The sequence below is a fragment of the Hetaerina americana genome, unplaced genomic scaffold, assembly GCF_022747635.1.
Source record: "Hetaerina americana unplaced genomic scaffold, ioHetAmer1.1.p SCAF_12, whole genome shotgun sequence".
Classification (NCBI taxonomy): domain Eukaryota; kingdom Metazoa; phylum Arthropoda; class Insecta; order Odonata; family Calopterygidae; genus Hetaerina; species Hetaerina americana.
Window position 1 is genome coordinate 18,689,958 of NW_027286292.1, and position 14,953 is coordinate 18,704,910.

General features: G+C 38.7%; 1 protein-coding gene across 2 annotated transcripts in view; it reads right to left on the reverse strand.

Moving 5' to 3' along the window:
• Positions 1–14,953, reverse strand: part of LOC139685724 (probable E3 ubiquitin-protein ligase makorin-1) — an 81,462-nt gene that overhangs the window by 56,989 nt on the left and 9,520 nt on the right. For both annotated transcript variants that reach the window (XM_071582757.1, XM_071582756.1), the window contains exons 4-5: positions 9,229–9,387; positions 7,280–7,344 (exon numbers count right to left, since the gene is read on the reverse strand). In XM_071582757.1, the coding sequence (XP_071438858.1) occupies positions 7,280–7,344; positions 9,229–9,387 (224 nt within the window). The remainder of the gene's footprint in view (positions 1–7,279; positions 7,345–9,228; positions 9,388–14,953) is intronic.

Consider the following 14,953-nt stretch of genomic DNA (forward strand, 5'->3'; position numbering starts at 1 on the left):
AAAACGGCACCCATCTTGCATACTGCATGAGTGGTTTACCCGCTTCAAAAAGGGGTGGCAATCAGTAGAAGACGACAAGCTTTGTGGAAGAGCATCAACACTGCCTGATGATTCCCACATTGTGAAAAAGAACGATCTCGTTTGTCAAAATTGATGTTTGACTGTCAAAGCACATGCAGAAGAGTGTGGCATCTCCATTGGTTTGTGCTATGAAATCCTGACTGAAAAATTGAGGATGCATTCAGTCGCTGCCATATTCATGCCTTGCCTGATGAAAGCAGATCCAAAACAACATCTAGTTCAAGTCTGTCAGGAACTTTTTGATGAAGCTGAAGAGGATGACACCTCTTTGTTCAGGATCAGAACAGGTGATGAGTTATGGATTTATGGATATGATATCTAAAAAAAAAGTGCAAAATTCACAATGGATTGGTGAAACATCCCCCACCAAAAAGCTGGATAAGTCCACTTGAATTTCAAGGTGATGTTGGCAATTTTTTTAATGCAAAGAAGGTTGTGCATCTTGAATACCTATCTAAAGGTCGGACAGTCAACGCAGAGTACTAACTGGGGTTTATGAAATGCATAAAAGAGAGAATGAGGCATATAAAGCCAAAAGTTTAGAGGAGCGGTGAGTGCCTTTTTCACCATGACAATCTACCAGCTCAATTATCTTTCAGAACTCATGCCTTTTTAGCCAAAAGAAAGACTGCTCTGCTTCTCCAGCTACCCTACTCACCAGACCTGGCCCCATGCGATTTCTTCCAGTTCCCTTAACTAAAAACCCCACTCTACTGAAAAAAGAGTTTCCACCATTCTAGAGATAGAGAAAAATTTCACAAAGGAGCTTATGAGCATTCCAGGACTGTTCCAAAAAGTGGAAAAACAGCAGGGATAATTGCATATGTTGGAAGGAAGCTACTTAAGAGGGGACCTTGACCAATAATTTGCTAATTTAATTCAATAATTAAGTATTCTTTTGTAATAAACCAAGTTTGAGAAGTTTTTCAACAGATAAGCTATCTTCATCATAAGCTATCTTCACCTGCATCATATACTCTTTCTACGTCTAAGCTTGTTGGCCTAATGTATTTCCCAAATAGTTCCTCTATACATTCCTTCCATTTCTGTTAGATCTTCCCTTGTTCAGTTAACTTTCTGAGCTTATCTCTGATGGTTTATATGTTCCATGCAAGTTCTCATCTTACTCCCTGATATTTATAATATAAAATATAGTGATGATACATTTTTTGGTGATTTAATCCCTATGAGAATGTTGAATATGGATGGCTATGCCTGTATGTAAATATATATCTTGTCTTGGAACAACATTTTTAAGCTCAATACTCTGCAAGTTTGCCATTAATTCACACTAAGCAAATGTAAATGAAATTCCAATATTTTGCGATCATTCTCTTGGTCTATGCTGAGGCATCATCTTGAAACTAGAACTGTCCTAGGATAAGGAATATTGGGGATGAAGAATGACATACTTTCAGCTTTAGAACATCACTTTGTTTTATAGCTTCAAAAAAACATTGGTAGCAAACTGATTGCTGCATGCTGAACACTTCTTAATTTATGTTTAAATATAAGTCATTTAAGAACATGTTGCCCGGCTTTGTCCAATTATTGGTGAACAACAAAAAAAGAAGTAATGAAACTTTTATTCATGTTTATAATGAAATGAATAATAAACTTATAATTTTTATATATCTTAATCTTATACATAGGTACATGAATATTAATATTGTTCAGATGCATATTAATATAGCATGTCTTGTAATTTTGCATACAGAAATATGCAGGCAACTGGTGCAGCTAGTGGGTGGAACTACGGGGGTTGCTATTTATACCTTGAGCCTTAACAACACCAAGTGCTTTAGGTGCCATCTGATGTTTCCATCTGAAAGTTTGACTCTTTTAACACTAATTTGTTCGTGTTGGATCCTGCATATTTAGACAAAAGCTCAAAAACATGCTCGTGTCAATTGGTGCAAAGAAATGCTAAACAAATGTAATGGCGGTGCATCAAAACCTGTGTATAACATCTACACAGGTAACGAATCTTGGATCTATGCTAATGAGCCGAAACAAAACAGCAATCCACTGTATGAGTCTTCCAAGACAAGCCAAATCCAACAAAAGTGATTTGTGCCCGAAGCATATCGAAGCAAATGATCACCCGTTTCTTCAGAATAACTGGACATGTGGCAACCGTACCTGTTAGAGCAATGTAGAACCGTGAATTCTAAATGGTAGACGAGCATTTGTTTGCCAGAAGTGCTTGGTGAAATATAGAAAAAGAAGCGGCAACAAAGTACGAGGGTCATCCGGAAAGTAGTACCCGTTTGTGCCGCATGAAGTGCTGACGACGCGAGTAGCCGCTGGACGAGGTCAGATAGCTTCAGTGGCTTGTCTGCCTTCTCTGAGCCAAGTTGCGTGACGCTAGCATTGCCTGTGTTGTTTCTGTGATTGTTTACAATGTTTAAAAAAATTGAGAACGCCGCCAGTTGTGAAGTGAGGGCAGTGATTAAATTCCTCAATGCAAGAAACGTTCGCCCATGTGATATTCATCGCCAATTAAAGGAGGTGTATGGAGACAATGTAATGGACGAGTCGTCTGTTCGGCGGTGGTGTCGCAACTTCAACATGGGGAGGGGGAACACACACGACGATGAGCGTTCGGGGAGACCGTCTGTCATTACAGACCAACTGGTGAGCTCAGTTGACGAATTCGTGAGGAACGATCGGCGCGTCACAATTGATGACATCTGTGAGCATTTTCCCAATGTTTCTCGAACAATTGTTCATGAAATTGTTAAACACCATCTGCATTATGCAAAAATTTGTGCAAGATGGGTCCCTCGCGTATCTCAATGAGCTGGCGGCGAAGGACTATGCAGCAGGAATACAGAAACTTGTCACACGTTATGACAAATGCCTTAATTTGCTTGGAGATTATGTTGAGAAGTAGTTTAAAGTATCCTCTTTCAAATAAAATTTTTTATGTTTGTTAATATTTACTTTTGTGTCTTTATTTCACGAACGGGTACTACTTTCCGGATGACCCTCGTATCATTCTTCATCGTGCCAATGCAAGCTCTCACAGATTGACTGAAAAAATACCTATCGGTGTGAAAAAAGTATTACAAAAAGTCCGAAAGAATGGTTCAAGTGCATGCAAAAGTATATTGATTATCATGGAGAATACTCTGAAAACCAATGATGCCATTTTCAATAATAAATTATTTTCTTTTCATAATTATGCTGAAAATATAAATAGCAACCATCATATAGTCAGCATTATGGCCACCAGATTGCACCAGTTCACGCATTTATTGCACAGACCATGTACAATCAGTCTACGTCAGTGATTTGTACTATCCTAAAGAATCAGGACAAGTTTAAGGAGATGGATGCTTCAAAGGGAGTGACAAGAATATCTATGACATTGTTACGTATTCTCTATGATTTTGAAAAGTTATTTCTCAAAAGGATAAACGAAAAGCAATTTTATTGCAACACTACTAAGTACAATATCATTTGCAAGAATGCAAAATCATTTTTGCCAGTTTCAATATGATGAAAAGATCATCTATTAGACCCTATGCCAATTTCAATAAGATTGATCATCAATGATTGGCCATTGAAGATCATCAATGGCCATAGATAAAGTATTTAAGGGTAGCCATGGAGGTTTCAAGAAATTTAAGAGAAGAACCGGGTGTACACATGTTGAATCGTCACCAAAAATGTCCTTTTGACAGCTTTCTAATAAAGAAGGAATTAGGAATGCACCATAACTACATCTCATCTGCATAATACCCAGCAAGGATGAGCCATGCAGGGTGTCATACATGGTATACTAATTATTTTGACTGCTTCTATTTTCTTCACAAAACCTGTTGCCTGTGTCAGGCCAGTTCAATCCACGACAGAAGAAAATATGAAGATGATTCACAATCCTAAACAATGTACAAATAATTTTTTTAATAAACCTTGAGCATAATCTATTTTTCCATACGGAATGCACTATTGTATTTTGCATTAATTTACATAGAAAAAATTGTATTGCTAAACAGGAAATGTTCTGCAATGAATTAGCTCCAATTGCAAGCTTCCACTGTAAGCAAGAATGTATGACCAAATCCCTTCAGTAGCGACTTATTATATTTCCCATGTCATATCTCCGAGGATGGGTTTTTAAATTGGTTTTGTTTTGAGATGGATTGATCATGTAAAAATATATTAAAAATATATTTTTAAAAGATACTTATCAGTCTACAGTATTTTTAAATGTAGATCATGTACTTGGAAAGGCCCGTCATCGACCCGTCAAAGACTGTCATCGATGGTTGTGCCTCAACTAAGGTAGATGTAACTTCGGATGACCCCCAGGGAAGTTAAATAGGGCCTATTGTGATAGCAGGGGAAAATAATGAGTAAATAATTAAGGGGGGGGGGGAGAGAATAGGCATTTTGGATGGAATGAAGGGAGGCAGGAAGCATGTGGAATTCAAAGGTTGTTTATTGCCATTCAGGTTTTAGAGAAAACATACATACATAATATATACATATTTTATGTGGTATATACAGTCTCTCCAGGCATTTCCAAGGGAAGTGTAATAGCGCTGCAGAATAACTGCATGCTTGCTACTTAAGTTTGTGTTTAGCACTTGTTCTACTAGCATCTTACTGCCGCTAGTGATCACATAATTTTCCAAACTTGTGTTCAGACATAATTTGTGATTTTATGGTGCAAACTTTAAGGATACATAGGAAGGCCCAGAGGTAACCGCTGTGACCTAGAGATGGCAGCGGTGGTTGAAAAATATTACTCTATTAGAAAATATGCCATCTATGAAGCATATGTTTTATGTTTGAAGACACTACCCTGTTTAGTATTTGTTTTCTGGGCAGCCATCAATAGTGAATGTTTTCAGTGAGTTTGAGAAAAGGGAGAAAATTGGTCATCTTTATGTGATACTATACCATTATTTGAAAGGCCTCAGCCCAACCAATATAAAAGCTGAACTGTATTCTTCTCTGGGTGAGTCTGCTCCTTTGTTTACGACAGTAAAACATTGGGTAGCAGATTTTTAACAAGGTCGTATGAGCTGTCAAGATGACCTTCGCATTGGTCGACCAAATGAGGTGATGACTCCAGAAACGGTGAAGAAAATCCACAAAGTGATACCGGATGATTTTCGACTGAAAGTTCGCAAGCCAGCAGATATAGTTGGCAATTCAAAGAGTGCAGTACATGGCATATTAATTGAAAATTTGGACATGAGAAAGCTGTATGCAAGATGGGTGCCATTTTTGCTCACACGTAAGCAAAACCAGTTTCAAGAAGATGATTCAATGGTGTGATTAGCAAAGTTTCACAGCAAAAAAGCAGAATTTTTGCCTTGTTTCATAACCATGTATGAGACATGGGTCCATTACTTCACACCCAAGACAAAAGAACAATCAAAACAATCGAATCAAAAGGGAAATCGGAGTCCAAAGAAGGCAAAGACCGTTTCATCTGCAAGCAAAGTCATGGCATCCGTTTTTTGGGATGCGCATGAGATAATTTTCATTGACTATCTGGAGAAAGGAAAAACTATCAACGGCAAGTATTATGCAAACTTATTGGAACATTTGAGCAAAGAAATCAAACAAAAACGCATCCATTTGGCTAAGAAGAAAGTGTTGTATCATCAAGGCAAAGCACCTGCTCACAAATCCGTTATTGCAATGGCCAAAATTCATGAATCAAAGGTTGAATTGCTACCTCATGCATCCTATTCGCCAGATTTAGCCCTCGCCGGCTATTTTCTTTTTGCAAACTTGAAAAAATGGCTTGGTGATCAAAGATTTTCCAACCGTGAAGAAGTGATTTCGGCAGTTAATGGCCATTTTGAGGAGCAAGACAGTTCTAATTATAAAAAGGATATCGAACTTATTGAACATTGCTGGGAAAAATGTACAGAGCTGAAAGGAGATTATATTGAAAAATAAATACATTTTTTCCCAAAATTTTTGTGTTTTCTTTGTTGGGTTGGTTACTTCTGGGATTACCCTCATATTAACACATTATGGAATTAATGTAAAAATAAATAATTTGAACAAATATTATAAAAACGAAGAACAATATTTTCTGTATGTGTGATGTTTGAAAGCAGCCTTCAGGATTGAATGGAATAATCCCACACTGCTTACTGTCCCAACTCATTTCTTTCCTTACAGGACGAACTCTACGAGGCTTATCCCAGAAGTACCCGATGTAATAAGTTTGCATAAAACTCGCTGTTGATAGTTTTCCCCTTTTCAAGATAGTTAATGAAAATTATCCTATACGCATGCCAAAATGCAGATGAGATAACATTGCCTGCAGATGAAACGGTCTTCGACTTCATTGGAGCCGGTTCTCCCTTTTGAATCCATTGTTTTTTTCTCCCATCTTTCATACAGCTTTCTCATGTCCAAATTTTCAATTAATATGCCATGTACCACACTCTTTGAAATGCCAACTATGTCTGCTAGCTCGTGTACTTTCAGTCGACAATCATCCCACATCACTAAGTGGATTTTCTTCACCGTTTTTGGAGTCGTCACCTCATTTGGTCGACCAATACGATGCTAGTCTTGACAGCTTGTAGAGCCAAGTTTAAACTCACTCACAAATTCACTGAAAACTTTCACTATTGATGGCTGCCCAACAAATACTAAACAACGTAGCGTCTTCAAACTTGAAACATATGCTTTATAGAGTGCATACTTTCTAATAAAGTGATATTTCTCCAACAACTACTGCCATCTCTACATCAGGCCAGGTACTTTTAGGCCTTCCCCATGCACACACACTACAGGGAATTACTTTCTGGCTGGAGGATAGAAGTTGGGAAATTTCTATCAGCTACTGGTTTCTTGAACGCAACCATGAATGGCTAACTAAGCTTAATCACCTGCAAAAATAGTTTCATGAATTCCCCAAGTACTTTACAGATTTTGGCAAAATCAAACCACCAGAATTGACCATTTCTGCCATGTGATAGTGCTGCCCTGATCTTTTTAATCAAATACATCTACCATCTACCTAAATATTCTGCAATCAACTAAAACGGCATGCTGTCAGGGGTGCAAGCACCAGGTGAGATGGGTATGGGATAAGAGATCATATTAGCAGTCTCACAACTATATACCTCATTATGAATACTGCTGGAGTTACCTTAATATTAACTGGCAACTATTTAATTAAAAGCCACACTAATTCATATTTGAAACCTACCTTTTGTGGTAGCAAAATCCATTGGATAAAACTCCGATGCATTAACCCAATCTTCTGATGGGCGGCTGAAGAGAAAGAAAAAGACAAATATAAAGAGCAATATATCACAGTGCTGAATACACCCAATAATACAGGGTTGCACCCAAAAGTGGTAGGACTGATTTTCTCTGGCGCGAACGGAGCAGTGGAGGGGGGTCTGCCTGGCAGGGTAAGGTGGAGGGGGCTCTTAGCAACAGACCAACACCAACCTCAGTCGTCTGCGGGCTGTCGTTGAGTGAGGACACCGTGTTAAGTGAAGCAAGTTTTTTGTCCGCGTCGAAAAACAAAATTAATCTGAATTTAGAGCAACGTTATTCCGTGAAGATTTGCGCGAAACTCGGGAAGACGGCAACTGAGACCCACGATATGATCAAGCAGGCTTATGGGGACACTGCCTTAAGCCGTTCCACAGTATTTGAGTGGCACAAGTTGTTTAAAGAGGGTAAGGAGCTCGATGAAGACGACCATCGCTCCGGACGGCCGTCGACGGCAAGAACCGACACGAATGTGGACAGAGTGAGGACACTGCTGAACACAGACCGACGCTTAACCAGTGAAGAAATTGCAGAGCAGTTGGGTCTGTCTGCATCCTATGTCCAACGCATTATTTCACAGGATTTGGCCAAGTGCAAGGTGTGCGCCAAGATGGTGCCGAAAATTCTGCCATGGCGCGCTCGTCGTCAGACAGCTCCTGGCCAAATACGGCGTTGCCATGTTGCCGCACCCGCCCTAATCTACCGATCTGGCACCACCGGACTTCTTCTTCCCCCTGATGAAAAGACAGCTCAAGGGATGGTGTTTTGACTCGATAAAGGCCGTTTAAGAGGCTTCGACGAGGGTCATCAACGGCATCCCCAAAGAAAATTTCCAGTGGGCGTACGGGGAATGGGAGCAACGTTATACTAAGTGTGTAGCAGCTCAAGGAGCATACTTTGAAGATTATTAAGTCGATGTATGTATATCGTCAATAAAATTCTTGTAAAAAATCAGTCCTACCACTTTTGGGTGCGACCCTGTATGAATTTCAATAATGCATTCACACAGCTCAATGATTCCAAAAACAACCTTTTCCATTCACTCTTAACCATTAAGATGCCACACAGTCAAAAGATTGGGCTGCCCAAACAATTAGAATTTTAACAAAAATTATCTTTGCTTTACCTTTGGCCTCATTAGTACTTTTCTCTACATCAACTGGCAAAGATCAAAGATTTCCTGCTTCCAGTGTATGTGATTATATTGTTCCTTTTAAAACATATACACAGTTTTCTTTTAGCTGAGGAAAACTAAGAGTAAGAATATATTTCACTCCCTGCAGCATATATTAACACCACAATACATGAATTTAAATAATTAGGGCCTTCACAGATTACCCATGTTATTTGAATAGAGAAAAACCAACAGGATCATTAAACAAAAGAATTTCAGAAGAATTTTTATAGAATTCATGAGAATGATTTTCAGTGAAATGAAATCTCCAAGAACATTCAAGAAAGCATTTTTCTACAGTTTAAATTTATTGTAATGCTTTTTTTATGTTGCTAGAGTTAGTTTAAGAATTAAAAACTGAACATTTCTTCCCATAAGAGGAAAATGTAGCTTTCAAACATCTTAGCATAATAGTTATGATACCAAGACTGAGAATACAATTACTACATTTAATAAAGTAATACGATTGCTACATTTATAGAATCCATTTGAAAATATACTTTATAAGTTAATGTAGTAAGGTTTGGTGCATTTATTATTAGGTTATTTGTACATATTAACTAATGATTTGCAAGAAAAATTTTAACCAAACTAAATGGTTCCACAAGTTTGTTTGCAGAGATGATGCAATATTTCACACTAATACAATGTGCTTGAAAAATCACCCATTATATTGTTATTGATACACCCTATGTTTTCACCTTTTTCCTCCACTTGCATTTTCTTCCACTGGGGCTACTGGAGGAGGTGCACTCTTCACCATAACCTTTTTATGAGCAGCATTTTCACCCTGCCGAGGCCTGTTGAAATCCATGGACCTTGTCTGCTCTGCTCTAGCAGGTGCTTCAACGTGCAAAAACCTGCAAGGATTTAAAACTTCATGAGTGAATATAGTCAAAGCCCACGTTTTCATTGTTGGGATTTACATTTGGCCCGTTATAACATCATTTTCACATCCCATACAATCTCCTCCTTTTCCATATATGTAGAACCTCATATTTCCACAATTTCATCTTACAACTTCTGACTATTTTCACTGGATTAAAAAACATTTCATATTTTAAAAAGCTACTAGTGCACAGAAGCCTTTAAAATAATTTTTTTTCACACACCCACACACACACACACATATATATAAATATATATATATATACACACACATTTATACATATATATATATATATATATATATATATACATATATTAGACATAGAAATGGAACATGACGTAGAGGAAGATAGCTTAGGTCCATGCATACTCGACAATGAGATAGAAAGGGCATTTAGAAAGATGAAACTAAATAAGGCCGTGGGGGTGGATAATATTCCCGCGGAACAATTGAAATGCTTACGAAAATGTGGGAGGAAGAGGCTATATGTGCTGATTCATAGTATCTATGAGGAAAGAATCTGGCCAGGAGACTTTGTGAGATCAGTTTTAGTTCCTATTCTGAAAAAGGTAAAGGCTACATCATGTGAGGACTACAGGACAATAAGTTTGATATCCCACTCAGCCAAAGTTATTCTCAGGATCATAAACAAAAGGATAGAGAGTAGGGCAAATGATTACATAGGAGAGGATCAGTATAAGTTTAGGAAGGGGAGAGGTATGCGTGATGCCATTGTAGTAATGAGATTATTAATCGAGAGGAATATAGAATACAACCAGGAGGTATTTGCCTGTTTCACAGATTTTGAAAAAGCGTTTGATAGAGTGAATTGGGAAAAACTAATGAGTATATTGCAGAAAATAAGAATAGATTTGAGGGAAATGAGGCTAATCCACAACCTGTACATATGTCAGACTGCTCAGGTGCGAGTGGGGAACGGGGAGTCCGGATGGGTAGTGTTAGGAAGAGGTGTAAGGCAGAGTTGCCCATTATCACCCTTGCTGTTCAACCTTTATGTAGAGGAAATGATTAAAGAGGCATGGGAAGAACTGGAGGTAGGAATGAAAGTGGGCGGGGAATTTGTAAAATCAGTTAGGTTCGCTGATGACCAAGCTTCAGTTTGTCAGTCAGCCAAGAGGTTGCAAGCATTGCTGAGTGAATTGGAAATTCAGTACAACAGGTATGGGATGAGAATAAATATTAATAAAACAAAGGTTATGCGATTTTCTAGAAAGAAAAAGGCTATGCTAAACATTAAAGTAGGATGGCAAAAACTAGAGCTGGTAGAACAGTTCACCTATCTCGGAAGTGTTTTGGATCAACACGGTCAAAGTAGTAGGGACGTAAGGAGAAGAATTGCGCAAGGCAAGGAGGCTTTCACAAGGAGGAGGGAGTTGATCACAGGGACGTTGAGTAAGGATATTAAGAAAAGACTCGTAAAAACTTTGATATGGAGCATAGCTATGTACGGCGCGGAAACGTGGTCATTGAAGCAGGAGGATATACGTAGGCTGGAGGCTTTTGAAATGTGGGTGTGGAGAAGAATGGAGAAGTTGAAATGGACCAAGAAGAAAACAAATGAGGAAGTACTTGGTATGGTGGGCGAGGACAGGGGTTTGTTGGGAGAAATTCTATGGAGAATGAAAAATTCTATGAACTTCTATCTACAGTGGGATATCAAACTTATTGCCCTGAAGTTCTCACACGATGTAGCCTTTACCTTTTTCGGAATAGGAACTAAAACTGATCTCACAAAATCTTCTGGCAAGATTCCTACCTCATAGATACTACGAATCAGCCCATATAGCCTCTTCCTCCCACATTTTCCCAAACATTTCAATAGTTCCGTGGGAATATTATCCACCTCCACGGCCTTATTTAGTTTCATCTCTCTTAATGCCCTTTCTATCTCATCATCTAGTATGCCTGGACCTAAGCTATCTTCCTCTACGGCATATTCTTTTTCAATGTGTAACTTTGTTGGTCTAATTTCTTTACTATACAGTTCTTCTATATATTCCTTCCTTCTCTCTTGGATCTTTCCTGTGTCAACTATTATCTTACCCACCTTATCTCTAACTGTTAGCATAGCTCTTCCTTTCTTACTTCCCGATAACGATTTAACTTTGCTGTACAGCGCACCGATTTCACCCTTCCTCTGCAGACTTTCCATATCCTCGCACTGCGTCTTCCACCAAGCTTCTTTTGCTTTATTTGTTGCCTGCCTCAATTTATTGTTTAATTCTTTGTACTTCATTTTGCCTAACTCAGTGTGTACATTCTTCCATTTTCTCCGCTCATTCATCTTTGTAATCATCTCATCCATGATCCATGGTTTCCTAGTCTTTTTCACGTCAACGATTCCAATAGTGTCTTTTGTGGCTTTAGACTACCCTTTCATGATTTTTTCCCATTTATCTTCGATAGTACTTAGCTCTTTACCATATTCCATGATTTCCTCTACATCCTGTTGGTACTACTTCCTTTTCAATCCATTTAATGCTTCTAGATTCCATTTTCTAACTCACCGCCCCAGCCTTATCTTTTTGAAACGGACGCTACATTTCATAACAACTAAATTGTGGTCAGAGTCCGCATCCGCTCCCGGGAGGCTTTGCGAATTCATCACACTGTTCCTAATCCAGTGTGTAACCAGAATATAATCTAGCTGAGACCTCTCTGAGTCACCTTGAATTTTCCATGTATCTTTTGTGGTGGCCTTTTTTGGTCATTTTCAGCAATTTTTTTGCTGAAAAAGTTTTTGTGCTACATTAACTTTTACTGATGTACCTCCAGTCAATAAAACGTAAATATTTGGTCAATGGCACCACTATTTACATTGTTTTCTCTCTCCTGCTGGTACAACATTGACTACATAGTGCTGTAGGTGCCGCCAGGTAATATTATATATGAAATTCTTGACATTTCATATAACATGCTAAGCTCACCCAAATAACCTTAACACACGTACTCAACATCCCAATCAACATCTCACAAAACCCTTGCAAAAGAAAACTGATAGCAGCAGGACAGAAGAGGCAGGACAAGACCACTTCAGTTAATTATAGGAATTGGAAATGTTAGGACATTGTTGAGAGCAGGAAAATTAGATTATAAAGCCAGAGATGGTACGAGGAAATATAGATATTTTCCATCTATGCGAGGTGAGATGGATGGATAGCAGAGGTTACTGGACTGATAGATATAGAATAATATACAGTGTAGGGGACGAGAGCCAACCAGGGGGTTCCATATCATTGAATAAAAAGGTAGCAAAAAGCATAGTCAACATAGAGCAAGCAACAGATAGAATATTACTAGTAGAGTTAAAAGCAGAACTGGCAATTTTGGTGAATGTTCAGGTATACATGCCACCAAGTGATCATAAAGAGGAGGAAGTCTATAGGATAAACGATCAGTTAGAGGGTATAATTGTGTGTTTTCTTTCGGGGAAATATTTTATGCCAATGGCAGATTGGAATGCCACAGTAGGCAAAGGAAGAGATGGTGATGAGATGGGACACTACGGTTTAGGTACGAGGAATGACCACGAGGAGAAAGGATTTGGATTCTGCAGGAGAAGGGGTTGGTCATCACCAACACCACAAAAGGCAAAGGTACACATGGCAAGATTATATTCTGGTTAGACACAGGTTAGATCAAACAAGTGTGATCAATTCACACGGCTTCCAGGGAGCCGATGCAGACTCTGACCACAATTTAGTTGTTATGAAGTGTTGCATCAGATTCAAAAAGATAAGGTCGGGGCGGTGGGTTAGGAAATAAAATGTAGAAGCATTAACTGAATAAACAAGGAGTGTCAGCAGGCTGTAGAGAAAATCATGGATAAGAAAGAGCTTAGTACTATCGAGGAAAAGTGGAAATATTTCAAATAAAGGGATAATAAAAGCCGCAAAAGAAACTACAAGAACCATTAAAGGGGAAGTGGACAAGAAAACCATGAATTTCGGATGAGAAGATCAGAAATTAAGATGAGAGAATAAAATAGAAGAGCGCAAACAGAGTTAGGCAGAAGAAAGTACAAAGAGTTAAATAATAAATTGACATGAGTGATAAATAAAGCAAAAGAAGCATGGTGGAAGTTGCGGTACAAGGATATGGAAAGTTTGCAGAGGAAGATAAGATAAGATAATAATAATAAAAAGAGACCATGGCGTAGATGAAGATAGCTTAGGTCCAGACATACTCAATGATGAGATAGAAAGGGCATTTAGGGAGATGAAATCAAATAAGGCCATGGGAGTGGACAACATTTCTTCGGAACTACTAAAAGGTTTATGCAAATGTGGGAGGAAGGGTCTATATGGACTAATTCGTAGCATCTATGAAGAAGGAATCTGGCCTGAAAACTTTGTGAGATCAGAGTTAACTCCTACTCCAAAAAAGGTAAAGGCTACATCATGTGAGGACAACAGAACAATAAGTTTGATTTAACATCGGCTGAAGTTGTTCTTAGGATCATCAACAAAAGAATAAGAGTGTAGGGCAAATGATTACTTAGGGCATAATCAGTTCAGGTTTAAGAAGGGTAGAGAGAAGCGCAATACCATTGCAGGGATGAGATCACTATCAAGATGAATATAGAACACAATCAGGATGTATTTGCTTGTTTTGAAGATTTCGAAAAGGTATCAGATAGAATGAATTGTGAAAAATGAATGAGTATATTGCCGATAATAGGAATAGATTGGAGGGAAAGGAGGCTAATCCACAACCTGTACATGTCTCAGACTGCTCAGGTGCAAGTGGGGAACGGAGAATCTGGATGGGGAGTGTTAGGAAGCTGTGTAAGGCAGGATTGCCCATTATCACCGGCGCTGTTCAACATATATGTGGAGGAAATGATTAAAGAGGCATGGGAAGAACTAGAGATAGGTCTGAAAGTCAGCGGGGAATTTGTAAAATCAGTTAGGCTTGCTGATAACCAAGCTCTAGTTTGTTAGTCAGCCAAGGGGTTGCAAGCATTGCTGAGTGAATTGGAAATTCAGTGCGATTGGTATGGGATGAGAATCAATATATACAAAAAAAGGCTACACGATTTTCCAGAACGAGAAAGGCCAAGGTTAACATTGAAATAGGAGGGCAAAAACTAGAGCAGGTAAAACTGTTTATGTATCTCCAAAGTGTTTTGAACCAAAATTATCAAAGTAAAAGGGACGTAAGGAGAAGAATTACACTAGGCTAAGAGGCTTTCACATTGCGGAGGAAATTGATGAAAGGGACATTGAGTAGGGATGTTATGAAAAGGCTCATGAAGACATTGATAGGGAGCATAGTTATGTACAGCGCGGAAACAAGGTCACTGAAGCAGGAGGATAGGCATAGGTTGGAGGCTGTTGATGTGGGTGTGGTGAAGGATGGAGGAGTTCAAATGTATGGAAAGGAAGTATTGTGGGTGAGGAGCAGGGATTTTTGGGAAAAATCATAAGGAGGCAGGCAAAATGAAAGAAAAGCATATTAATCGGCAGTGGGATGAAAGAGAATGCAATAGATGGGAGAATGTTAGGCAAATGAGG